Source organism: Lolium perenne, chromosome 5 (assembly GCF_019359855.2).
Source record: "Lolium perenne isolate Kyuss_39 chromosome 5, Kyuss_2.0, whole genome shotgun sequence".
Lineage (NCBI taxonomy): Eukaryota > Viridiplantae > Streptophyta > Magnoliopsida > Poales > Poaceae > Lolium > Lolium perenne.
In genome coordinates, this window is record NC_067248.2 from 207,198,783 (window position 1) to 207,225,513 (window position 26,731).

The 26,731-nt window shown below is 45.1% G+C and overlaps 1 protein-coding gene across 1 annotated transcript; it reads left to right on the plus strand.

The window, feature by feature from the left end:
• Positions 1–9,654: 9,654 nt before the first annotated feature.
• Positions 9,655–11,460, plus strand: LOC127301769 (uncharacterized). Its single transcript, XM_051332037.2, has one exon. It carries the CDS (start codon positions 9,742–9,744, stop codon positions 11,284–11,286), a length of 1,545 nt encoding a protein of 514 aa, XP_051187997.1. The 5' UTR covers positions 9,655–9,741; the 3' UTR covers positions 11,287–11,460.
• Positions 11,461–26,731: the final 15,271 nt, after the last annotated feature.

A 26,731-nucleotide genomic window follows, 5' to 3' on the forward strand; every position in this document is an offset into this window, starting at 1 on the left:
GGCGAAAAAGTTTGGATGTTTGTGAACCGTCAATCTCATACATGGTTGTTTGCCACTTGAGTTAGCAGTTCATATTATCATGCTACTGTAGCTGCATATTTGATTTGATTGTTAGCTCTAGTTTGATTTTTTTTTATGTTCTGTAATTATATGATGCATGGAGATCTCTAGGAAAAATTAGTATGTTTTTTTCTCGTTGAAAAGTTGTGCTGTATGAAGAAATGATATCTAAGTGTGGCATGGTCAAGTTAATCCTGAACTTGCGATATATTCTGAGTGTTGTGGCATTACGATTTATTCTGTATTTATAATTTTTTAAGGTTTTCTAAATGGCAAAGTAGGACTTTGTTGAAGAGATCTATGGGACTTGGGTGTTTATAAGCCAGTGTATTTTCATTTTTTGCCCACACTAGCAGTACCAGCTAGCATACACCAGAGTAGCATTACCATAGCCTGGCTGGTTACCTTGATGTGCTTGCTTTGCTGCTCTGTTGTCTCTGCAGGCAACTCAGGACTTGACCTCTCTCAAGAGTATGGCTAGGGAGAAGAAGTTGGCGTCTAAGTCATCCATCACTGTTAAGAATCTAATCGTCTATGACATCCATGATGTGGCTCCTAGATTAGCCAACTGATGTCGCCAGCGCTCTTGGCTGTACGTCTGCACCGGCCTCCTTAGAACTTTATTGTAGACATGCTTTTACAATTTAATGTATAGAAATGTTTTAGAAAAAATATTTTTATTTTTTCATGCCTACATAAATTGTAATGCATGAGAAAATGCTCTCCGAGAAGAGTCTATATAGTAGACAGTAGTATGTGGCCATCGGCTTTGGTTGCTTATTTTCCATCCTTACACCTACAGACTTGCTTAATACAGTTTTGGGTGTCCCCATGATTTCTGGCCTGGGCTGAAAACGTTTTCAAACCGCAAAACTGAAACAGGTTGGAGCATTTTGGGGTCTGATGTGTCGCGGGGTGGTGCGGGTTGGGCTGCCAGAGATTAATTAGGGTGTGGTTTGGTGTTGGAGTGACGTCATTCTGTTTGTGGACAGGTGTGGGTGTGGTGCGGTTCCTGCCCCATTCTCACCTTGAGGGGGAGTATGTCTTTTTGCAATAACCTGCACTAGTGATGGATGAAGAGGACAAGAACAAGGATGGCCGGATTTTTTATCGGCTCTGGATTGGTAGAGTTCACACTTAAAATGAACTCAAGTTAGTGCTCAATATGCTAATTCTGTTTCACGTGTATGGAGCTTTTCTGTTTTTGTCATTTGATGTGCACGAGTTAACAAAATACTACAGTTGGGGGGCTTACCTGTTTAGTGTTTACATAAGCTGGGACAGTGTCTAAGTTCAGATATGAAGCTACTGGGTTAATTCAGTACCAGCTTTGAGTCATCAACAAGTGTGGTTGTGTTTTTTTTGGGTCATTAAGATGTTAAATTGGATGTAATTGCGCTAGCATGTAGTTTTTCATCAGAGCCAAAATTTGGAAGGGCTTTTATTTGTGAATTCCTTGGTGGAAGCAGGTAAACAAACACCTTTAAGGTGTGGTGAAAGATATTGAAGTCTAATGTTCCTGAAGTTTTTGTCTATCACTCTATCAGGTTGGAGGACATGGGCAATGTCTGCGTTTGGAGGCGTGTGCCAGAATTAAAAAGAGCCGAATGGAGAGACAAACGAAGAATGAAGATGAAGATGCTAGTGCCACTGAACTGATGGACAGGGCCAGGTGAAAATGGGCAACCAGTTTTCGGGTCTGCAATCAAACCGGACAGACCCGAAACCTGGGTTGATTCATTTTCGACGGAGGTGTTATGGACACGCAGAAAACTGACTTAAGGCCAAATGAGAAATCATCTAGGTGATGATCACACTGTCCCTGTCCAAACTATCTTAGGGTTTCCCTTGCTACTTTATACAAAGAGTAAGTTGTTGGTTACGAATGCCGGGACATTATGATTTCCTTCAGGTATAGAAATCTTGAGCAATGTCTTGCGCCCCATGCTTACAAACTTTGTCATACTAGTGATTATGATGTGCTCAACTATTTTAACATTTAAGATCTTCTAATACGTAGTAGGTACAATCTGCTAATGTTGTTGCTGCCATTCAGATTCAAGGTTCCTGCATGTTTTGACAAATATTTCATGCTAGGTACGCTGGTGCGCCTAGGCAGTAATGGAGTTTGGCTGGAGTGATCATGCAGATGGGTTTGCCGGAACAGCTAGACGCTGGCGTACTGGTCCACTCTGTCTTGGGGCGTGTCATGGTGGCTTTGCTTTTCCTTGCTGTTCTCCCACGCCGCTGCTGTCTGACGCGCGCACCGGCGTCCTCAATTGTCGTTCCGCGGGGAGGCTAATTGCCCTAGGCGGAGACAAGGGACAAGGGCGGCGGCGACGGCAGCGGCAGCGGCAACGTGCGCGTAGAGTTGCCAGATACACCATGAGAGAGGGGAGCAGGTTCCCCGGAACGATGCGAATCTCCGCCTTGCTCGCACGTCCAGACCATAGCCCTCGAGGCTCGAGCAGCTTGGGTCTTCGTCCTCTAGCCTGGATCTGGAGAGAAGGCGGAGGTCCATAGAGGAGATGAGGGTGACAGGACGAGACGAAAGTGGACGGGGAGCGGGCCTCGGTGGGCTAGATGGGCCTCAACCGAGTATTTCGGAGAGGCTTTTTTCGTCGTCCGGCACCCGGGATGCGAAAATCCAGGGGGCTAAATCGCTGCTCAGATTAGTAGTACCACACCGGAAGTTTACATTGAGCGCGACCGCTTTATTAGCTCGGATCCTCCCAATTTCTTCGCCAGCACGGGGATGATGCACGGCTGTCAGCTGTGAAAGATGCCTAAGAGCACAAAAAAATGAGGCCACAGAGCCCATCCTGTGACCCAGCACACACACTAGTGCGCACGGGAAGAAAAAAAAGAGCCCCGCATCAAAAGAGTGCGGGGACAAAAATATACAGTGAAAAGAACCCTATGAGGACACAGTCGTAAAAAAAGCGCAACTGCATCCCTCGTGCCGGCATGCGCCTGGCTTTTTGTTTCAAAATTCTTTTACTTGTAGTTTCTTCATTCTAGTTAGTTAATGCCAGTAGTTGACATGCTCTCAAATTGAGTTCGGCTACCAAATGTTTTTTTACAATTACCAAAAAATTGATATATCGATTGTGATTATGCTTTCATACCCTTATCTAGGAGTTTGGCTACCAAATCAGTAGTACAAGTTACTAATGTAATTCCTTCATTTTATTTTATACCGATTTCTAACCTCAAGTGTCTTGTTGTGATCCATCTTCACTGTGGCAACACGAATTGAAGTTCTTCTGCAGGAGCCTGTACAAGTGATTGATGATGAAGCACTTGAACGATCTGTGCTTTCTGCCGCTCGCCGTCAAGATCGTCCTTCCGATCACGATGGTCACCCTGTTCCTTCGTACACGGTCCATCATTGTCGCCTCCCTGGCGCCACCGGCGACGTTGTTGAGCGTGGTGACAATGGACTCCGAACCCGTCGCCCTCCATGTCCTGCTTGCCCATGTAGCCCTACTTCACCACATAGCTATACACCCCTGCTTGTCCTGCTTTCCCAATTTCTACGAGTCTAGACACAAGCCCTTTTAAAATCCCACTATTAGCGACTCTCTTACTCATAACTGCCAAAACATCTACAACTAGGTCAAATAGCAGAGGAGAAAGTAGATCTCCTCGCCTTAGTCCTTGATGCGTGCAGAAATAAGGTCCAATATCATCATTCACTCTAACTGCCACTTTTCCTCTGTTTATAGTGTTCATGAGCAAGTCATTCAAGCCAAGCGAGAACCATTTCATCTCAAGGATTTGTAAAAGGAAAGTCCAATTTACCTTATCAAAGGTTTTTCAAAATCAGTTTTGAAAAGAACGCCTGGATATCTTTTTATATGCATCTCATTTAAAATTTCATGCATTAACGCCACACTCTCTAAAATATATCTCCCTTTAAGAAAATTAGTTTGCGAGATTTTAATCATTCTCCAAATAATCTTGACTAATTTACTAATAAGAACTTTTGTGAAAATTTGAAGATCACATCCAAAAGACATATGGGTCTATACTTTTAGATGCAGTCAACGTCTTTCCCCTTAGGTATAAGAGTGACCACACCATAACTATAATTGAATCTTGCAATGTCCAAATCTGAGAATTTATCAAATAGAGTTTTGATATCTTTTTCAACCAGCTCCCAAATTATTTTGGTAAAATTCTACATTGAAGCCATCCAGGTCTACTGCTTCAATTTTTTTTCCTTCACCGCCCGTTTGCTTTATGATGGTGATATTTTGAACTAATGTCTCCTTTTAATTCACGTTTCTTCGTCCTCTAAATCCATTTAAGTTCTTCATCTCTGATTAGCAATCTCAGTTGATGCTGCAGCTGGATTTGAGTTACTCTATTTTGAGCAGTCAACCCATCCAGCTCATCATCTGTTTGAGTTGACTAAGATTTTTTTAACAATCAACCTACAAAAGTTTAACTGAAATTTAGTCTTGCATGTATTCCAAATCATAATTATTGATCGCATGTCCATTGATACTACTTCGATGTGTTACCTGTATTACACTGAAAGTATGCAAAGTGTTTATAATACTCCCTCCATAGGGTTTTTTGGGCTCTTAGTGAAATTAAGAAAATACATAATAATTAATAGCCATTGTGCCTCTTGAAATTTCTCCCACCAATGTATCTTCGCCACCTAAAACTAAAACTAAATTGCCCCATGCATAACTAACGAGAAATAAGGGATTTTAACTTAGGATATCATTTTTCTCTACCAGCGGTTGCCTTGATTCTGAGACAACTCATTAGGAACACCCAATAAACCGGTTTAGAAAAAAACTTGTTTTGCTCAAGCGACCAAACATAATGGCAATGGAAAGCCAGCTCCCCGGCCCGGCCACACGACCGGAAATTTCTATGTTGCAACCTTAAGGCATCTCTAACGGGGTGACGCATTTCGAACGTCCAAATTTTTCGCGAGTGTCTGTTTGCGTCGCCTGGCGGACACGAAAATAACCTTGAGACGCAAATTATCTGTTTGCGTCGGGAGCACCCCAGCGGTCCGACGCATTTGGAGACCCCAATGTTTTGTTTTCAGAACTTCTTCTTCTTTTTCTTCTTTCAAGAACCCAACCAGATGCATGGCACCTGCCCATGAATCTTTGAAACAGCATGGAGAACAAACGTGAAAACAAGTTGTAGTGATCATACCATGCTTTCTCGAATCGAACAAGTTCAAATATATTTAACATACAAACTAAAAAAACAAACGCGAAAACAAACACATTTTAAACTAATTCTTGGCCTTCTTATAAGAAGGCCCCGCCTCGTCGTCCTCACGGACGCGCCTCCTGCTTGTCACCTCCTCCTCCGAAGAGGTACTGCCGGTCGACGCGTCCGACGAGCTTGAATTCTAGTCCGACGACTGGTCATTGGGTCTTCCTCGTCGTCGGTGAATGGACGACGAGCCTCCGCCTGCGCCCGCGCCCTCGCCCGGGCCCTTGCCTCCTTCCTTGCCGCCGCCGCGTCGTCTGCCGCCTCCAGCGCCTCCAGCCGTGCCCACTTTGCGTCGGAGTCCTCCTCCTCCTCCTGGCCGTCGAGGCCAACGGCGCCCCCTCCTCCTCGCCCTCCGCCGGTGGGGAGCTAGGGTTGCTCGACATCGCGGCCCTATCCCACCAATGCCACCATCCCGACGGCTTCCCCGCGCTGTCGGTGTCCAATGACAATGACATGTTGCTCATGGTGGCTAGCCGGTGTTGGAGAAGAAGAATAATGGCAGCCGGTTGGACGTGAATTACAACAGGCACATGGGTTATATTTAGCGGGGATTAATGGCGGCGCGTATAACAAAGAGGCATGCGGTTGCTCTTCCACGGCGGTTCGGCGCTCTATTCAGGCGGTTGGCAGGTTGATCGGCGCGGTTGCCACTCCGGCGGTTGACCTCCCTGACAGTTGCTCAACTTTAATTCGCGCCGATCGAGCCAGGGTCGCTGCCAGACGGGCCTATGGGGGAAGCGAGCGGACGCTCGGCACGACCGCGTATCGTCCACGGAGACGCAAACATGCCGCATATTTGCATCGCGTTTGCGTCTCTGCGGACGCCCCGGACACGATGCGTCGCCCCACTGGAGCTGGGTGCAGGCACATTTCTGGTCCACGCGATGCAAACGGGAAACAACTTATGCGTATATGGGTGTAAACATTGGAAAGATATTTTATCTTCGTTAGAGAATGTTTTATTACACAAAAAGTTTAAACATTACATTCGACCTCTGCTTAACTAGGAGATTAATACAATATTCGATCCATAGTTCAATTTGTCTCTTAATTCTACCATCCTACTTTCAAGAATTTTAATCTCGAGTCATGGATTTCTACTGAATCTGTCTCCTTTTGAGGACTTTGTCTAAGAGATGTTAAACTTTTCCTAACAGTTTGCTCTGGGTGAAAGCTCCAGATCTGCTCGGATCCGGCGGCAACAACACCAGTGGGCGCCGATTCCTTCCTGAAGACACTATCTTGGAGACCATGGTTTGTCTCTCCGTTGACTGTGGTGTTGGCGTTAGCAGTGAAGCTTTCGGGAAGCGAATTCTGTGACGGTGGTGTACGAGTCTTGGTGTGATGCAGCGTATGTTGGTGACCGGCTCAGGCTCAAGGGAGAGCTCTGGCCCGAAGACAACATCTCTTGTTAGTCCAGGGACATGGGTTCCCTCTGAAGACAAAAATCGAAGGCGGGACGACAATGCTCTACCGTCCATCGGGTAGTTATCCTTCGAAGTTTCTAGCTCTCTATTTGGCACTCCACATTGACGCGGTTTACTTCCGATGCCTAGTTTACTTTCTAGTTCTATCTTTGGGGCGTGTGTTGGGTGTTGTTCTAACCTCGATGAGCACTCTTGTATCCTCCTCCAATGTGGTGTTATTAATTTAACGTCGGGCCTCGACGCAATGTTTAAAAAAAGTTTAAAAATCCGTTCCATTAATATACATTTTTTTTAATTTCTAAACCTCCACACCTAAGCCACCCTGATCCTTGGGCCCACAAATGATGTTTCACCGAGAAAGTCTACACTTTTTCTTATGTCCAGTGGAGGAAAGAGAACTCCACACCTAAACCACCCTGGTCCTTTGAGAGAAAAAATGTTAATGTGAAAAAGTCTAATATTTTTCTTACCTCTATAGGATATCAAAGAACGAAAACAACATAACCTTATTAATACCAAGTTTATGAGAATAAACTATGTGAATAATAAGCTTTTGAGGACTAGTGCTGGTGATTTGAGGATTCACGTCGATGATGTACTTGCTTGGTGTTTTGGGCTTCATAGCATCGGCATGCGAGTGGGAGCGTCAACACAGGAGAAGTTCAATGTCTACCTTCCAGGGTGAAAATCCAAGATCTAATCTTAGCTGATTGTGTCCGGTAATAACCTTGTTGAAAACATTCAAGTGTTGTCCTGGTGGTGTTTCTGCCACTCCTATAAAGACTGAAACACTATAGCGAGACTTTTCCTTTTTTTTAAACTTCTTTTTCCGGCTGTGTGCATCCATACTACCATTAGGGCATGACGTTGTTGCAAAGATTGAATGTAATTGGTATCTTCGTAATATTAATATATTCATTTAATCAACAAATGAGAATAAACCAAGTGAATAAGCTTTTACGGGGAATGAAGTCCTTGGCCTACTGAAACGGTTCGCCCTCCTCACGTCGCCCCCTCCTGGCGATCGAGGAGGAGAAACCCTAGCCCCGCGCTGCCGCCGCTCCCCTCCCGTCTCCCCCTCCTCGTCGCCCCCAGAGACGCTGCCGAGCTTCTCTCGCGTCGCTGGTGAAGGGGGCGGTGGGGATCTGAGCTCTCTCCCCCACGCGGTGTGTAGGTGGAGGATCTCCGCGCCGAGATCGTCTTGACCGAGGCGGAGGCGCTGTGGATTCCTCTTGCTCCGACGGCTAGCGGCCTCAGGTAAGAGAGGCTTCTGCGGGTTTCTTCCCCGATGCGGGCTCGAGAAGCTAGGGAAGCGACCTTGGGCTGGTGGGCGGCGCCGACTCTCCGGCGGGGTGGCGCTCGTGTGGTTGCTGGCCGCCGTTCTTGGCTGCGTGGGCAACAGCTCGGTGGCAGGTGCTGGTCTGGCGTGCTGATCTCTTCGGCGTCGCGCTCGCCATATCTGAAGGTCATCCTTCTGCTGCCAGATCCATGGTCGCGCATGGTCGCCGAAGCTCGGCTGGGTGCGTCATGGGGCTGGGGCCTCCGGGAGAAATCCCTGGCCAGTGGCCACGACGGTGGTGACGCCCGCGGGCATCACTCCCTCGCTGGAGGCGCCGTCGAGGTTGTTCCCCTTCCTCCTATCAATCCCTTCTGCCCGGGTGAAAACCCCATTCCCCTCAGAATGGGCGGCGTCTACGCCTCTGGCGTGGTGTCCTTCTTGAAGGCGCCATTTTGGGTAAAGGGGGCAGTGTTGTGTTGGTCCATCTCAGTTGGAGGCAGTGGCGTGTTTCATCTGCAGCGTTCTTCTTCAGTTCTCCGGCGAGGGCGCCTTTCCTTTGAGCAGCTGTTCCTTCGTGGCACCGTCAGCTTGCGTCAGGCCGGGCGAGTTCTCATGTCCGGCGGTCGAGTTGGTCTCGTGGTGTTCTTGGCTGTTCTTGGTGGCCAACCCTGGCCTCTACTCTTTGGTCTCACTGTCCCTGACATCCGTTCGAGCTCTAGGGTGAGCGACTCCGGCCAACGCTACGGCGCCCTTCGATTGAGGGCGAGGGAGCAAGGGCTTCCTTCGGGTTCGGAGACGGACCATGGGCTTTGGCCATTTGATGTACGTGCATGAAGGATTTCTCCTCGACGACGATCCCCTTCCGAGTGTCAACGGTTGCCGCTTCAAGTGTAGGGCTTTGCCTTGGTGGCTGAGGACTCCGACGATCAAGCTATGTGTTGTGTTTTCGGTGTGTGCTTGTGTGTGTTGGTGTCTTGTAAGCTGTTCTCTCAGCATCCTGTAAAACTGTGTCGTTCGTGGCTTTATTAATTTAAAGCTAGGCTAAGGCCTTACGTTTTTTTTTTTAAATAAGCTTTTGCGGAGCTATGCTGATTTTTTGAGTCGTTAGAAACGATATAGATAATTGCACACCAAGTCTATTATCCACTTTATCCATGTCAAGTTGATCAATAGGACGCTAGTCTGGTTGCCATTTCTCTTTGACCTGCGTGATACAAAAAAATATAGAAGTCATTGTTTGATAGTGATACCACATCTTTCCCATCGATAGCTTGATAGTGGGGTTTCGCAACGCGCTTAATCTAGATTGTATTAAATACAGTCTTTTGATTGGGAAGTGCATGGTGAAATGGAAAACTCAAATGTTTTGCGCAATTTGGCTGACCTGCTCTCAGCTCTCGGTGGTCATCATCTGGGGTGGGGAGAATGAGCATCCACATAATTATAATCAGCAAAGTGGCAAATGGATGTTAATCAAAACTTTCGTGTCAAGTTCTTAGACTCCCATCCCATGTCAGTATGTCACCAACGCGTGGAAAGCGATCCAACAGGAGGGAGAAGGAGTCAGCTGGAGCTGAGGACGACAAAGAAACAGAGAAACGCGGTCGAGCCAGTACAACAATCACTAAACTGACCGAGCACTGTAAACCCTCTTCTTGGCTGAGGAGGTTGATATACGGGGTGGAGCCGGCCGTGAGGGAGCATCATAAGCCCACGCACGCCATGTCCACCTCCGCCGTGTCCTCGGTCGAGACCCTGAGCTTCTACTGCCACACCTGCAGCGCGAGGTTCTCGCTCCATGCCCCGTCCTCCCCGTTCTACCTACCGCTCTGCCCCTCTTGCCGCGGGGACTACCTCGACGACTCCCCCACGCCGCCCCAGCCGGTCTTGCCGCCTCCACCGCATCCACGCGCAGTAACCTGGCCGTCGGCTACCTCTTCCACGCCGTCGCTGCCTCCGCCGATCGCTTCTTCGTCGTCGTCGCCTTCTTCCACGGCGTTGACCTCGCGTTCGTCGCTCGTCCACAACCGCGGAGACCATGATCTGCTTCCTCCTCCGCTTCCACCTTGGCTGCTGCAGCCGTCCGCGTCTCACGATACATGGAGTCACAGCTTGAGTCCCTCTGACTGCCAACCAAGGTCGCCGCCGCCGGCCGCTCCGCGAGTCACCTTGTCGCCGTCTTCTTCTTCCACGTCCACACAGCCGCTGACTCTGGGGTCCTCCACAAGGCCACCACCGCCGTGGAGCAACGACGCATGGGAGTACTTCTTCGCTGCCTCTGACCTAGTCGTTGCCACGGGCAAGGAGGGGCCGCCGTTGAACATGTCCCTTCGCCAGGCATGTCGCCAATTCCGAGTTCTCTGCCCCCAAGAAGAGCAACGCCGCCGGTCTTCCCCTGCCCTCTCTCCCATATTGTCAGCATGCTCCTCCGCCTCCTCCTCCGCCTTCTCCTCCGCCTGCGCATCCCCTCTTTTGGCGTCACCGCCGCTCTACCGGCAGCACCAAGGGGAACTGCAACTTGAGCCGTTTCCTCCGGCCTTGTCCCCGTCCACAACCGTGGAGACCATGCCGACCTCTCCTCCGCCTCCGCCTTGGGATTCCCCGCTCCACGGTGCATGGGACGATGACTACAACTTCAGTCTGTCGGGCTCCGATTACGAGAGCCCGCCCCGACCGCCGCCGCTGCCCCCGTGGCCGCCTATTTCCGCCTACGAAGCCACGTTCGAGTCGTCGCTCCAACGTCAGGGGTTGCCGCCTATTTCCGCCAATGAAGACACGTTCGAGACGTCGCTCCAAAGCCACGGGTGGCCAGCGGCACCGTCTTCTGTTTCTGCCTACGATGCGACGTTCCACACGCCGCTCCAACGGGGCGGGTCACAACCGGCGCCGGCGGAGTCCATCGCCGCCCTGCCCACCGTCATCGTCAACGACACCGAGCTGGTCTGCCCCATCTGCACCGACCCCCTCCTGGCCTCGGCGCCGGCACGCCGGCTCCCCTGCGGCCACCTGTACCACTCCGACTGCATCGTCACGTGGCTGTCGCTGCGAAACTCATGCCCAGTGTGCCGCGGCAGCATCCCGTTGTTCGACTTCACCGACGCAGATATTGTGTCGTCGTCGTCGCCTTCCTTCCACCCGACGTCGTCCAGTAGGAGACGATCTCTACAAGGGACGAGCCGGATAAGAAGGATCTGCAGCAGGTTGCTCAGACGCATGGAAATTAGCCGTGGTCGCCGCACAGATAGCATCGGCAATGTGCATGTCTGATGGATGGCATTGTTCTGCAATCATACCATCGTCTGTGTCTCGTCACATTGCACAATATCAGTCTTCTCAAGTTCTCATGTGTATTCGAGAACATGATTATTGAGTGTGTCCATTGATACCTGAATATGGTAACTGTAATTACAATGAAAGTATGTCACGTAGTGTGTTTATAAACTAGATAATACCCCGCGCGTTGCTACGGAAATTGATGCAAATAAATTAAAAACATCTTGAATGAACTATTTGGTTAAAATTATAGTCTTTGGAAAAGACAGTGAGCATTGTGTCAAATACAATTCTACTCTTTCTAATAGACTACTATGCTAATTAGAAAGTGTGCTAGATATACTATCCAAACTATACAAATTAACTATGGGATTACTCAGCCAGTGGGAGCAATTTGCATCATTACTATTGTAAAGTAATACATACAAATTACTGATCTGATTTGTTCTTATACGGTACAAATCTCCATGCAAATTAATGGTATATTCAACAACCTTCTTTTTTGGCGGGGTTAATCCAACAATCTGTTCAACAAAGGCAAGACCAACATAATGTAGTTTACCTTCCAAAAATACATATGACACCTGAGAGCAAAGTAATATATTTGAAACATTATGAGATATACAAAAGGCATTTCATGTATTAAATGCAACCAATTCATGCATATAACAGAAATTTTTTCCTCTCCCGGAATAAGGCAGAATCACACATATTCAGATCACTAAGAGCATCTCCAGTCGCGTCCCCCAAACCGTCCCCCAAAGCGATTTGGGGCGCGCCGGACAAAAAAACGTTCCCAGCCGCGCGCCCCAAAGGCCTTTTTTGTCCGGCGCGGCCCGATACGGTGTCCGGCGTCCCGAGTCCGTCCCCGTCCCACAGGGGACGCACCGGGCACGCCGGACACAACGAAATGAGAGGCGAGGAGGCGCGGGCCCGACCCGTCAGCGGCTCGGACGCTCAACCGCCACATACGTAGCGACGGTGCAGTTGCCAGGAAGCAGAACCGTCGCATTGGCAACCGCGTCGACGGCGCGCCAACCCCGCCGGAATGGAGCGCCGACTCCTCGGAAGAGCAACCGCTGCTCTCTTCGACTTCTGCGCCGCCGTTCATCCGCGCTCAATAAGACCCGTACGTACGCCGTACGTACGCCACCATTCATCCAAGCCTCCATCCGACACCTCCAGCGACGATGAGCTACATCTCCCAGCTCCCGTCCGACACCTCCAGCGAGGGAAAGCCTGCTGGCTGGCGCCATTGGTGGGAGAGAGCCAGGACGCCGAGCAGCGGCGACGATTCCCCGCCGCCAGTTGACAGCGAGGAGGAATGGCTGGGCTGCAGGGAGGAGGACGCGGAGGAAGAAGAGAGCGAGGACGCGGCGGCGGCGGTGGCCCGTGCGAAGGCGAAGGCGGCCAAGGCCAAGGTGGCCAAGGCCAAGGCGGCCAAGGCCAAGGCCGCCAAGGCCGCCAAGGCCGCCAAGGCCAAGGCCAAGGCCAAGGCCAAGGAGCAGGCAAAGGCAAAGGCAAAGGCGCAGCCGACGTTCACCGCCGACGACGAGGAGGACTCCGACGCGTCGGGCGCCGACACCGCCTCTTCGGAAGAGGTGGCGAGCAGGAAGCGCCACCGCGATGACGACGACGAGGCGGGGCCATCAGCAAAGAAGAAGAAGTAGATAGTTTATATGTATTTAATTATATTTTTCCGAAGTTTTATATATAATTTGTTTATGTTCAACCGATTTGAATATTAGTAAATAGTTTTTTTCTAGCCAAAATAAGTACTTTTAATGTTTGGGGGCGGCGTTTGGGGGACGCGGCTGGGGAGCGACGTCCCCCAAACGCGGCACGAACAAAACACGTCCCCCAAACGCTCGATCCGGCGCAGTTTGGGGGACGGTTTGGGGGACGCGACTGGAGATGCTCTAACATGGATATATAGTACACACATATGGCAGTAGGAAAAAACATCTTTTGCCAAAATCAATGCTGTTGTTTCTGTGAATATTGTTAATTGCCTGATTTCCAAAATGCAGACCGGGGGCACAACCTTTTTTTTCTGATTAAGAAACTTGACATCGTTACATGTAAGATAGTCAATAAGAACTTGGTGTGGACGTAGAAGCCAGATTTCAACAAAGCTGAGGATTGCTGTAAGGGGACAACAAAGAAGCTAATGCCAGGAACCACTGGTAACCTTCAATTTAAGAAAAAAGGAGCAGCTTCATGTAGACTTACTAAGCGGCATCTTGTCGAATACATACAGGGCAGAAGGACAATATGCATCGGACATGAATGAGTGACAAAATAGAAAGAAGGGAGAAACAAAATATTCAATCGCACAACATACAGAAGGAACAAAAGAGAAACACACATCTGCAAGGGTGTACCTTTTTGAGCCTCTCAGGGTGCTATTTCCGTTGATCCTAAATATTCCGTTGGACCAAAGATGATCTTGTTGACCACCAGAATTAGTAAGGTATATTGCCGATCTGCGGCTTCGTCCTCGTTCACAGATAATACCAGCGCTGGTAAACCATGAAAGAGCATGGTGAAGCAGACCATCGAACACCCATCTTCTGTTGAGAGAGACGACAGAACTTCAAAATCATCTATTCAGTAGCAGCGGTTTCCCCGGGGAGAAATCTGCTGGGTCTGTCAAATCTCGACCGGTGGAGGCAAGAGCGGAGCAACTCTAGAGCAGGAGGCGAGCATGAGGCGTGGGGAGGACGGGAAAACGGAAGAGATGCAGTATTTAAACTGGAGAGTAACTCTCCGCTAATTAGTGCTGCAGTTTCTCGAAGTGGAAGACGAAGGACATGAGAACCATCAGTTTAGGTAAACACTATCTATCGTAGTCCGATGCAAAGGAAAACGTCGGACCGATCCGATGCCACCCATTCCAATTTCATCGCACGACCCGCATGCATCAAGCCTTCTCAAAGAAAAAAAAACGAGACCATTAATCTCGCATGTTGACCACCGTCACGCCCGAAATTTCCGGCAGTTGGCACCTTCCCAAAATTCTCCATCGGTGAGCTCCTCCCAAAATCGATCTGATGCCGCCGCCTCTGCTCTCCCACCGTGCCCCAGCTCCACCCCCCACCTCATCGCGCCGCCACTCCTCTCCCAACGGCGCAACCATCTCCCATCTATGTGGTGACCTGCGCCTTCACCTGGTTCAAGCCCTGCATCGGCGCCGCTCCGTCGCGGGGAGTCGTCGTTGAGGCGTCCCTGGCCGCGGACGGCCGAAGGTCTAGAGGCTACACACCGCACGAAGCTGCAGGCCGGAGGGACGACCGTATGTAGACCGCACGGAGCAGGCTGGACTGAGAGGCTACTTCCTTGAACAACTAACGTAGGTATTTGCAACTGACCTATGTCCCAATCTTGGGCTTAGATCTTTCTGAAGTTATACTGGTAATTATCATATAATTACGCATCCACAAGACCAGTCCGTTGAGATAGTGCTAATATGAAATTTATACTATTGGGATAGTGTATATGAAATTTTTGTGCTTCCGATTTAGATCTTCATGTTGAGATTATGTTTAGATGGCACTAATCTCTTGCTATGTGCTGCATGTGAAAGGGTATATGAAATTTCTGTTCTTCCAATATTTATGATTTGGCATGGGATGGCACTAATATCATGCTTCAAAATAACCATGCTTCATATGTACATTATGTTTCTTTCTTTAGTCTGGATAGTTTGCTTCATATAACCATGCTTCACGCTTGTTGATTTTTGCTATGTCATCTTCGTTACCATTGTAATTTAAATATTATCATCATGATACTAGTTACAACATTGATGCTTCCAAACCATTTATGTGTTTCTTCCTGAAAGTTTGCATAAATAGTACCATTCTTCTACCTTTTTAATTTGTTTTTCAAATTGTCAATAGCATTGTATTTTAAACATTGCCCCATGCTTCCTTTTTTATCATATATGTTGCTCATGGTTGAAGTGAACACATTTCAGATTACCTTTCTTTCTGAATGGCTGCCATCCTCCGGCTACAACTTGAGCACGAGATTGCGTTGGTCAACGTTTCTTTTGTGAAGCACCACCAGTGGGGCGAGCGACTTCTTCACTCTATTGGAAGCATACTAATGTGCTACTCTTAGTACCTCAGAGCCCTCGGTCGTTGTTACATGTCATCAACGAGCCTCTTATGTTCTCGTGGATGCGCATGTTCCATTGCTATGAGAGGTGGACGGCGGGCATTGTGCCGGACGATATGAACCCTCTGACTGATTCGTATTATATATAGAAGCAAATTTTAATATTACTTGAAGCAAAAGTTATTTTAGTTGCAAGAAAATATGTCCTCCTTTTGGAAGCAATTGTGCCCTAGGAAGCAATGATGATGGAAGCACACATTTGTTTCATTGAAACTTATACTACTTCTTCTGGAAGCAGTTATATGTTCTCTTGAAACCAATGTTGATAGAAACAAATGGTGTCACATTGTAAGCAAACACTATGTCCTTCGTAACAAAATTATGTTATTGGCTGGAAGCAATGTTAATATAAATGAATATTTGTTGCATCTTTTCTATATGGCGGAAATGAAATACTAGGAAGTAACAATTGTCTTGGAAGCAATCAAGTTGGCCAAGAGAAGCAAAACATTCTTCCAAGGAAGCTATATTAAGTTGTTGAAAATAAATTGTCAACTCTCAGAAATAAGAGTTGGATATGCCATGCTTATTCAAAAAAAAAAATAACAAGGATTTTTTTCCCAACAAAGGGGGGCTTGTAGTGCTGAATACAAATGCTTCCCAGGTACAAAACTATGCTGTTGTCATTGGAAAAAATCGTAATTGGTTACAACTCATAATTTCCCAAATCGTTCCGCTGAAAATAAGCTATTGTTTTGGATAAACCGGACGTGCATCACGGTGGCAGTTCAGATGGAAAGCATGCAAGCTGTTTCCTGTTTCCTGGAATCACGGTCGGCAACGAATCGCGGAAAGAGCGAAGCGGGGCCTGTTGAAAATCGTACGACCGAGCTGCTTCCAATCCTACGGCCAAGCACAGGTCCGATCGGAAGCAAAATATCGGCATCCGATTCCTAGCGCCCCCCATCAGTTTATATTCCACAAGAAGATGAAGGGGGAGATGGGAATCAATAATTGGAGAAGTAATTGGAGAGTTAAAGAAGAACACTGCTGCCTTTGAAACGAACGGAACGCGTCACACGGACTGAGTGCCTCGCTGGAAAAAAGAAGATGAGGTAGCATCGCCAAACGCTGATGGCTTTGTGAGGTGGACCAATTAGAGGCTTGCTGATGTGGATAGCTTGCATGTGAAGAGAAATGAGATCACCTATTAAGAATAGAAAGATAACTTGTTCTTGTTCAAGCGACAGCGATCAGCCACTCTGCGAATCGAAGAGCCAACTCCCCCGGCCTACCATGTCATGAGATGCACACATCCCAAAAGTCATGTTATGTGGCATAATTAACTGAAGGCCAGCACATATCTCTGAACTACTCCTATATCATACGGTACATATTTCTAGAGGATTCACCGGTTTAAGTCGACCAAGATAATTTTTAAGTCTTAATCGAATTGAATTTTTTAAACTGAAATTTAGTCTTGTCAATGTGTTACCTGAATGTGTTACCTGAATGTGTTACACATGTAATTATAATGAAAGTATGCAAGCCTGTCCACACGACCCAAAAATTCTGACAAAATCGTTGCAACCCGTAAGGAGTGCAGGTATATCTGTTACACCAGGAACCAACTTCTCCGTTGTTGTTTTTACGCGCCCAGAATTTTTTTAGGGGAGGAGCACCGGAGCAGAAGTGCAAGAGATTAAGCGTACAAAATTTGATCAGTCCACTATGTCTTCGGCTTCTACCATCGATCATACCTTCATTAATTGTTATCCCTAGGTCATGGATTCCTATACATGGTTGCTCCGAACTTTGTCTACGAGGAATCAGACTTCTCTTCTGCACTTGTCTCTAAGTGAAATTTCCAATGCATCCCATTTCTAAAAGTTGTATCCATTTAGGTATTGGTGCCCCGTTTATTCTGTTGGCATTTTTGCTCTCCTATTAGACTCGTCTATATTGCCACCGTGCCTGATTGTATCATACACGCCAAATGCAGTTTCGGTCATTGCTTCCGGCAACATGAGGAGGTTTATATATTTGATATTGAGTGCACACTTCAGTGCTACACTAAATTTCACATGCCGCTGCAGTTGTTGTTGAGCAACTAACATCCCTAAGGTGTTATAGCATCCCGGGTTTATGCAGCCTCAGACCGTGACGAGCCTGGTTCCATCTCGGTTGTGAGAATAACCATAGTCACATGTTTTCCTTTTTGTGGATTCTTTTAGCCAACATCTTCCTCCTTCCGTGTCGAGCTTTTAGTATGTAGTATAAGAGGAATATATTCAAAAGATTATATCAGTACAACCGGCTTATGTAACAACATCAATCAAATAGTCAAGCAATCACTCACGCACTTTCCTATCTGTAATAAGATTTTTTCAAACCCATGATGCTTTGTTTACATTGTCCTAGGGATATTGTTTTCTTTTGCTTTCTTCGTACAGAGCTGCCCTCCACATAAACATAAACTCAAGCGAAGCTGAGCTCCGTGTTATTCCGCCACTAATAACTAATATTAATTAGTCACATGCCAATGTGGTTCGACATAATTTCTGATAAGCGCGTGATATCTTGTATAACTTGTTGGGCGTCGCCATGTCACAACTCATCTGCTATGTAGCTACATTCTTTCCTGGGACTTGTTTCCCATGATTTGTCTATTTACATCAAAAACCAAAGTGAGAAGTTTCTTACACCTATAGTGCATTTTTCTCCGTTACTATTCAACTCTATAGGCGTAATTTGTTAGATAAAAGCGGCACTAGTCGTGGTGATTGATTAAGCATTGGTCACAACCAACAACTAAGCGAGCACTAATTCAATATTTGAAAAATGGTTTTGAATTTATAGGGTTCATCTTTTTAGTTATTTGCAAGTCTAATTTGTTTGAGAGACAAACTCAACTTAGTTTGCAATTTTTAGTTCTCATTATATGACACTCCAATAGTAGATTAAATATTAGGTAAGAAAAGTTGCCAATAGTAGATGCAGTAGTGTCACAATAACATCATTGAGTAGTAGTTTGACATAAACTGGATCCCAATTCATAATCTTGAATGATCCCATAGTTGAATCTACTATGATACCAGTATCATCTCTTTCATCATTAATTGTTCTGACACATCAGTTTTTTCATGCATGTAGTGCATGAGTGTAATAATTAGCTTGTAGGCTCATTCTACCTTTAAAAATATATATTGTTATGGTAACATAGCTACTCCCTCCATACCGGTTTATAGGGTAATTACGCATTTCGAGAAAGAAGTTTGATTACAAATTTAGTCAATAAAATACAAGATATATGCCACAAAAATTATACCATTTGATTGATATTCAAAAGAATTTTTCAATAGTATAATTTTTGTGATATATATCTTATATTCCTTGACCAAATCAGTAGTCGAACTTCTTTCTTGAAATACGTAATTGTCCTGTAAATCGGTATGGAGGGAGTAATTACTACGACCATCTCATTTTTTCATTTAATACCATTCCATGTCATCAAAATTCCTAGTTAGAAATACATGTTCCATGTTAGTACTACCTTAGCTCCCACTATAAGTAGTGTAAAGCTTGCATGCACATCTCCTTAGGCTTTTCTAATTAGAGTAAAATACATTGGACGTCACCAAACTCAGCACCCTTACCCGCCTCCATCACCATACATAGAAATACTCAAAATACGGTCACTAAAAATGGATTGATGGTCGTAATGGTCACTGGGGAGGGTACAGCCTCGTATATTGCTGATGTGGCCTACAATAGACCCCATATATCAGCCACCCACCATCAAGAGAAACTATTTTTGAATAACAAAAAAATAAAAGGGTTATATCAAAAAAGTGATAGAGATTGGGATCCACTGGGGCGCCATCTCCTCCGTGCCAGCACCGGCGAGATGCCAGGGAGCTGGCCACCGCCCGGGCTCTGGAGATCCTCGAGGTTCTAGCAGCATCGCCACCGCGAGCCCCCCTCTCCCCGCGCCTGCACTGGCGACGTCGCCGATGCCGACGGTCCCCTGCGCGCACGCGAGCATCTGCTTGAGGTTGTCGTCCACGGGGCTGGTGGCGCGGCCTTGGGCGAGCGGGCGTAGGCGCGCTGGGCGTATGTGCCGGTGGTGGCTGGTGGAGCCAGGGGTGGGCGGGTCGCGTGCGGGCGCGGCTCGACGGTCTGATGGTGGGCGAGCAGGTCGGACCAGGTGGCGGCGGCAGGCGGCGCTGCGAGCATCGCGGAGAGGAGCGGGGAAGAAGCGCAAATGGACAATTTGGAGAGTTTTTTCGCAAAAAAATGCCTACGTGGCCTAAAATCTGGGTCCACTACTTGCCACGTCAGAAAATACGCTGCTCTACACAGCCCAGTGACCGTCGATGGGCCTCTCTGTCGTTTTTAGTTACCGTAGATTGCGTATTCATATGTACGGTGATCGAGGCGGGCAAGGATGTCGAGTTCGGTGACCCCTGATGTATTTTACTCTTCTAGTTAATTGTGACAACTAACGAGAAATGAGAGACTTTAGCTTGGGACATCACTTTTCTCTACCTACCATGTCCATACGACCCCAAATTTCTCACAAAATATGTTGTAACCTTAAGATGTGCACTGTGTCTGTTGCAAGGGAGACAACTTCATGTGTATATATAGATGTAGGGACTATCTATTTGGCATCCGAGTGTTTTCTTTTGGGACATCACTCGAATTTCCTGCACCAATAAACAACCGCCAGCTGTTCGTGGTCCCTGTGCCGAAAATTCCAGAAAAGTGGGCTTGTACCGGTTGGTTCGCTGACACCTTTTGACCAAAAAAAACCAACAACTCCAGCTCGTTGCATCACGTGACCAGCTTCTTGCTTGGCAAGAAAAGGAAACAGAGAACAGAACGTTCCCATCTCTTCCAGAAACAGAACGCACCACCATCTCTCCAGATCTAAACACAGGAGAGGGGGAAAAAGAGAAGAACAGCTCCATCACTCCAGATCTAAACGGTGCAGATGGAAGAAGATGATGGAGATGGAAGAACCAGACCTGCTGATCCAATATCTGTGTTGGACAACAACCAACTAAGCCAGGTGCATATTCTGCTCTCTGTCCTGTGTTGCTTCTTCCTCCAAAATCTCCAAAATCCATCCTGAAAGAAAATCAGGGACATGTATCCATCCTGCTGATCCAATATGCTCGTCCTGCATAGATCAAGGACATCAATTAACATGAGGGAAACCATTTAACATGAGGAAACTAGTATACTGTTTGTTCTCCATCAGTAACATGAAATCCATCCTGAAAAAGAAATTCTTCCTGTACTTTATTTTCCATGAACATTAGGAGGAAACCAGTACCAATGCCTAAGTTGACTGTGAAAGAAAAAGATTTGATTTTGTGCTAAAAGCCTTGCAGGTGTCCTGGAATGGACGCACTACTCTGATGTTGTGGTCTGTAGCATCTTTCCCATGTGTGCACCTTGCATCACAGTTCAGATACTTCAATCTGATGCTTTGGTCTGTAGTAAGATGTATGAGAAGCAACGGAAATCAAAGAATTAGATCTCAGCTCCCGTCAGCCCGCTACTATTTCAAAATTTTGAAAACCAAACTGAGCACGTGAGAACGAAGTTCAGTTTTTAGTAAAACGCATTTGAAGTATCTCTGGAAGTTTCGGATAAAATGGACAAACATAACACTTAGCAATCTAAATTTATTCCATTCAAATAAAATGTAGGTACAGCTGACAACAAAAGTAGGGAGGAAAATGTGTTTTTACTGGATAGAAACTTAACAGAAAGATGGAAACTTTACAACAATACAATGAGGAGTGCACACACAATGAGTAGTCCATGTCATTTAGAGAAGTTTGTATTCTTAAATAGCATGCTATACACTAACTTGAAAAAACTATGCAAGCTATACAGAAGCAAATTTCAGAGAAACACTGCAATAGCACTAGATGGTTTGACTGTCCTCACGTTTTAACCTTTTTACTAGTGGATCAAACCAATTGTAGAAGTAACAAATCCTCAAAATGTTCAATTACCAGCAATGAGTTGACACCAGACAAAAAATGCACAGTATCTTTATTTGTCACACTTGTTAACCACTAAGTTTACATCATTTTACCAGGAAATGTGCAGGTTCCAATTTTAATCTTTCTTTTACATAATTTTACCTGGGTGTAACTGCAAGTATATAGTTCTCTGCCAAGCTTATGTTTGTTTGTCACACTTGTTAACCACTAAGTTTTACCTACACAATTGATGCAGCAGCTTTGAACTATAAATCGACCAAGAGAAATGCAACAATTTACAGTGAAACACTTACACAGAACAGAAACATTGGTTTGATAAAGAAACTTGTACACATTTTACCTACACAATTGATGCAGCAGCTTTTTACTAGTTCGCTAGTGTACACGTTTCTAGTGGGGACAATCTACACAAAAAAGCTCATAAAGAAACCTTTGGTGGCAGGATTTAACATTCTAGTGGTCTTTGCATACCACATATGACTATAAACATGGAAGCTATGTATTGCACACCCATAGATCATCACAAAAAGGAGATGCCTGTACGTGACACTAATATACATACCTGAAATCTGTGCTCCAAAGTTGTGCTGAGAACCTTAGCTTGTAATGTCCAAACAGAAAACCTGAAACAACTCCTAGAGTGAATAGAAACGGATAAGCACAAAGAAAACCTGAAACAACTCCTAGAGTGAAAACCTGAAACAACTCCTAGAGTGAATAGAAACTAACTAGCTGACATGCCTTACATATAGTGAAAACCCGTCGCAAATGTATGTACCCTGCATTTAGTAGAATACAGAAAATAGTTTGACATGCCTTACATATAGTGTGCATGCTACTTACTTACATCATTTCTTAATATGTATATATGTCCAAGTAAAATTTCCTTACACTGCAAGAAATACAAAATAATTTTAATGTGCCTAAAATTGTACAGGGACAGTACACACAGTTAATGCAAGACATGATTTGCCTTGGCAGTCAAGAGGACCCCGCTTTACATGTTAGTTTAGTATTTAAAACATGATATGCTTGCAGAGAAAACATAAAATTGACTATATGTATTAAACTATGTTTGTTTTTCTTTGATTTCAGTCTATGTTATACATGGAGCTGTTGGGCATGGATGTGTTTGTCCCTGATGTGTCTGTCCCTGATAAGGTAATTGACTATATGTATTAAACTATGTTTTTTATTTTGAAACAAGATAGTTCTCCTCTTGTCACATTTTGAAAAAAAGAATAAACATTTTATTCTGCTTCATTTTGTAGAATGTTAACCTCCATGATGTCAGATACAGTGATGTTCCAATGGATGATGTTTGCGAATATGTAAGTTTGGAATGAGCTATATGACTGGAAATTGTACTATTCATGAAGATACTGATTTTGCATTTTCTCTAATCATAAAGTGACTTACTCAAAAATGCAGGATAGAGGTGCTTATGCTCATTCACATCCAACAAATCAAGAAGCATCATCTGAGCTTGCTCTGGTTGATGAAAATCCATGGGGACTTGGCATGTTTGAAAACATCGAGATAGAAGAGGTAAATCATTTAGTTTCAGTAGCATGAGATTTTTTGAGTTGCATAGGAAAAATGCTAGTTAGCTCATGGGGAGTCCATTGTTGTTTACCTCTGTATGTGTCTCTGCAGGTTGCAGCAGATTATGTTTCTTCTGAAGTACAGCAATTAGCTCATGTTGGTTGCACAAGTTCAAACAAGGAACACACAGAAGCTTCTGTCGATGGAACACCTGAAAAGAATGTTGAAAATGATCAAGAAATTCTGTCAGTAGAGGATATTGAGAATTTTCTTGATAGTGAAAGAATGGAAAAGGAAACAGACTGTGCTAGTGAAACAACTATAGAAGAAGATTTGAAACCTTCTTTGGGGATGAAGTTTAGCACCAAAGAAGAAGGGCAGAATTTCTTCAACTTCTACAGCAGTGTTGTTGGTTTCTCAGTGGCTATTGTCAATTCCTACAGAACAACAAGCAAGAAAAGGAACAATGAAGTCACAAAAGTTGTTATGAAATGCAACAAGCATGGCAAGACAGGAGAAGTTGAGAGAGAACAGTTGGTGCCTCAAAGGAAAAGCACACTTATAACAAAATCAGGTTACAAAGTTGAAATGAGGATTACAGAGAAGAATAATGTTTGGGAAATCACCAGGTTAATTCTTGAGCACAATCATGACCTGTCTCCGAAAAGCCGGTTCTTCAGATCTCACAAATACATGTCACCGGAAGAAAAAGATCTCATAAGGACCTTGAAGTACACAAACACGCCGACAGGGAAGATTGTTGATATCTTGGCATACATCAGAGGTGGAATTCAATGCCTTCCATACACAAAGAAGATGGTAAGCAACTATGGTACTGAAATAAACAAGGAGTTACAGAACACAGACATGATGGAGGTTGTGAAAATGTTCAACAAGAAACAAGCAGAGAGCCCTGGTTTTTATTATTCATTTGAGTTGGACAGTGAAAACAAAGTCAGAAGCATTTTTTGGACAGATCAGAAATCAAGGTTGTACTATGAGCAATGTGGTGACTGCCTTAGTTTCGACACAACCTTTCTTACAAATAAATACAATTTGCCATTTGCGCCATTTGTAGGTGTTTCGCCTCATGGGAACACCTATCTGTTTGCATGTGCCTTCATTGTGAACGAAACTGCAGAGACCTTTGAGTGGTTGTTCACCCAATTCCTAACAGCTATGGATGGTGTTCCACCTGTGTCAATCATCACAGATGGAGATAGAGCAATGAAAGCAGCAATTGATGCCGTTTTTCCAAATGCTTTCCATAGATGGTGTCTTTTTCACATCAAAAAGAAGGCAGATGAGAAAATAACTACAAGCTTTCAAGCAAACCAAGGTTTGTATGAGGATTTCCAGGATATTATCGACAACTCTCTAACAGTTGAAGAATTTGAGACACTTTGGCCAGAGATGATTGAGAAGCATGGAGTGGAACATGTTGAATATTTTGGAACATTATGGGAAAAAAGACAGTACTGGGCACCAGTTTACTTCAAATCGAAGTTTTTTCCATTTATTCAAACTACTGCAAGAAGTGAGGGTACAAATGCTATCTTCAAAAGAGGAGTTGGGGCAAAGTTTAGTGTCATAAGTTTCATAAGGGAGTACCAAAGAATTTTGGACACCATACATGACAGGGAGGACGAATGTGATCACAGATCAAGGAATAAGAAAGTGGCACAAGACAAATATTGGTCTAAGATGTACATTGAAAGGCAAGCACTTCACTTTTACAACATTGGTATTTTCTGGAAATTCCAGTGGATACTACAAGATATCACACGGTTGCAGGTCCGTGAGGAAGAAAAGGAAAAGTTGTATCATGTGTTTTAGGCAGCAAACTATCCTATCAAGGAGCACAGACCAAGGACATATTTGGTGGTCGTTGACATGTTGGCACAAGATTACTCGTGTATTTGTTGCAAATTTTAGAAAGATGGCATTCTTTGTGCACACATTCTCAAAGTTATTGTTCATCTAAACATACCTGAAGTTCCTGAGAAATACTTCATTGATCGTTGGAGGAAGAAAGTTGAGAAGGTGCACTTGGTAAAAGAACCAGAAATGATTGGACATAACCCCGCCCTCATGTTCAACATTCTCTCCAAAAAGCTTGTAAGAACAGCTTCCACTGCTTCCAAAAATAAAAGGAAGTACCAGTACCTCCTGCAACAAATAGACAAGATAGAAAGGGAAATGAATGACATGGACAATGAGGATTTGGAAACAGCAGAGCAAGTTAATATGTCGAAAAGAACAGTGACCAATGTGAGTTCAGGAAATGATGGTGATGCAAGCTCTACAAACATTGAACTACAAGACCCCGATGTTGCTAGCACAAAAGGAAGACCTCGGATGCTTACAATAAGGGAGGCAATCAAGCAAAAGAAGTTTTACACTTGCAGCCACTGTGGTTCTAATGAGCACACAATTAAGAAGTGCACAAACAGAGACAAACACTATGATTTACCTAGCCGTAAAAGATCAAAGTCAAATCCATGGAATCAGAAAAAGAGTAAGAAAAATAGTATGGGAAAGTTCACAATTTATTAATTGCTACATGTTGTGCCATTACCATTTTTGTTCTAAAGTCATTAATAGAATCTAATGTGGACTAAAATGTACAGGTGAAGGAAGCAGCAAAAAGAAGAACAGTAAGCCTAGAAAAGCTAGTAGCAAGTCGAATATGAAGAACAAACAAGATGCAAGCCAAAGCAAAGGAGGGACAGGAAATGATGTGGCTTTGAATGGATAAAGCAGACAATGGAGTTTTGATATTATGTAGTGACAATGTTACTTGAAATGTTACTATGAGTGTAGTATGTCTCGAACAAGTGGATGTATGGAAATGAACATGAGTGTACTGCAGTTTTGATTTATGTACTGAAATGGTAGTTGAAAATAACATGGTTTTTACCTTAGAAATTCTTCTATGATTGTTTATCCTCATGAACATCGTGAACATCGTTTTCTGTATATCCTGATGCACTAAATGAACAAAAGGTCAGTAACAACAGATGCTAACACAAGGAACTAGAAAAACTTAGTGTAGACAAGGATAAAAAGCTTTACATTATAATGATGGAAGAACTCATCAGTGGTCTTCAAGAAAACTTAAAAATGGTTTGTAACAAGGTTAATCGGGTTTCCTCTCTTGCCATAACCAGGATGAGCAATCAGGGCTCTCTTTGGCTTTGCCAATTTCCTTGCTTCCTCAGCTTTAATAGAGTCTACATTTGGGGGTAATGGTGGTGGTGGTGGCAAGTCACCAACCTACTCAGCTCTGATAGGCTCCACATTTGGCGGTAGGGGCTGTTGGAGATTGATGGCGTGTAACTCACACGTTCGTTGGGAACCCCAAGAGGAAGGTATGATGCGCACAGCAGCAAGTTTTCCCTCAGAAAGAAACCAAGGTTTATCGAACTAGGAGGAGCCAAGAAGCACGTTGAAGGTTGATGGCGGCGGGATGTAGTGCGGCGCAACACCAGGGATTCCGGCGCCAACGTGGAACCTGCACAACACAACCAAAGTACTTTGCCCCAACGAAACAGTGAGGTTGTCAATCTCACCGGCTTGCTGTAACAAAGGATTAACCGTATTGTGTGGAGGATGATTGTTTGCAGAAAACAGTAGAACAAGTATTGCAGTAGATTGTATTTCAGTAAAGAGAATTGGACCGGGGTCCACAGTTCACTAGAGGTGTCTCTCCCATAAGACAAGCAGCATGTTGGGTGAACAAATTACAG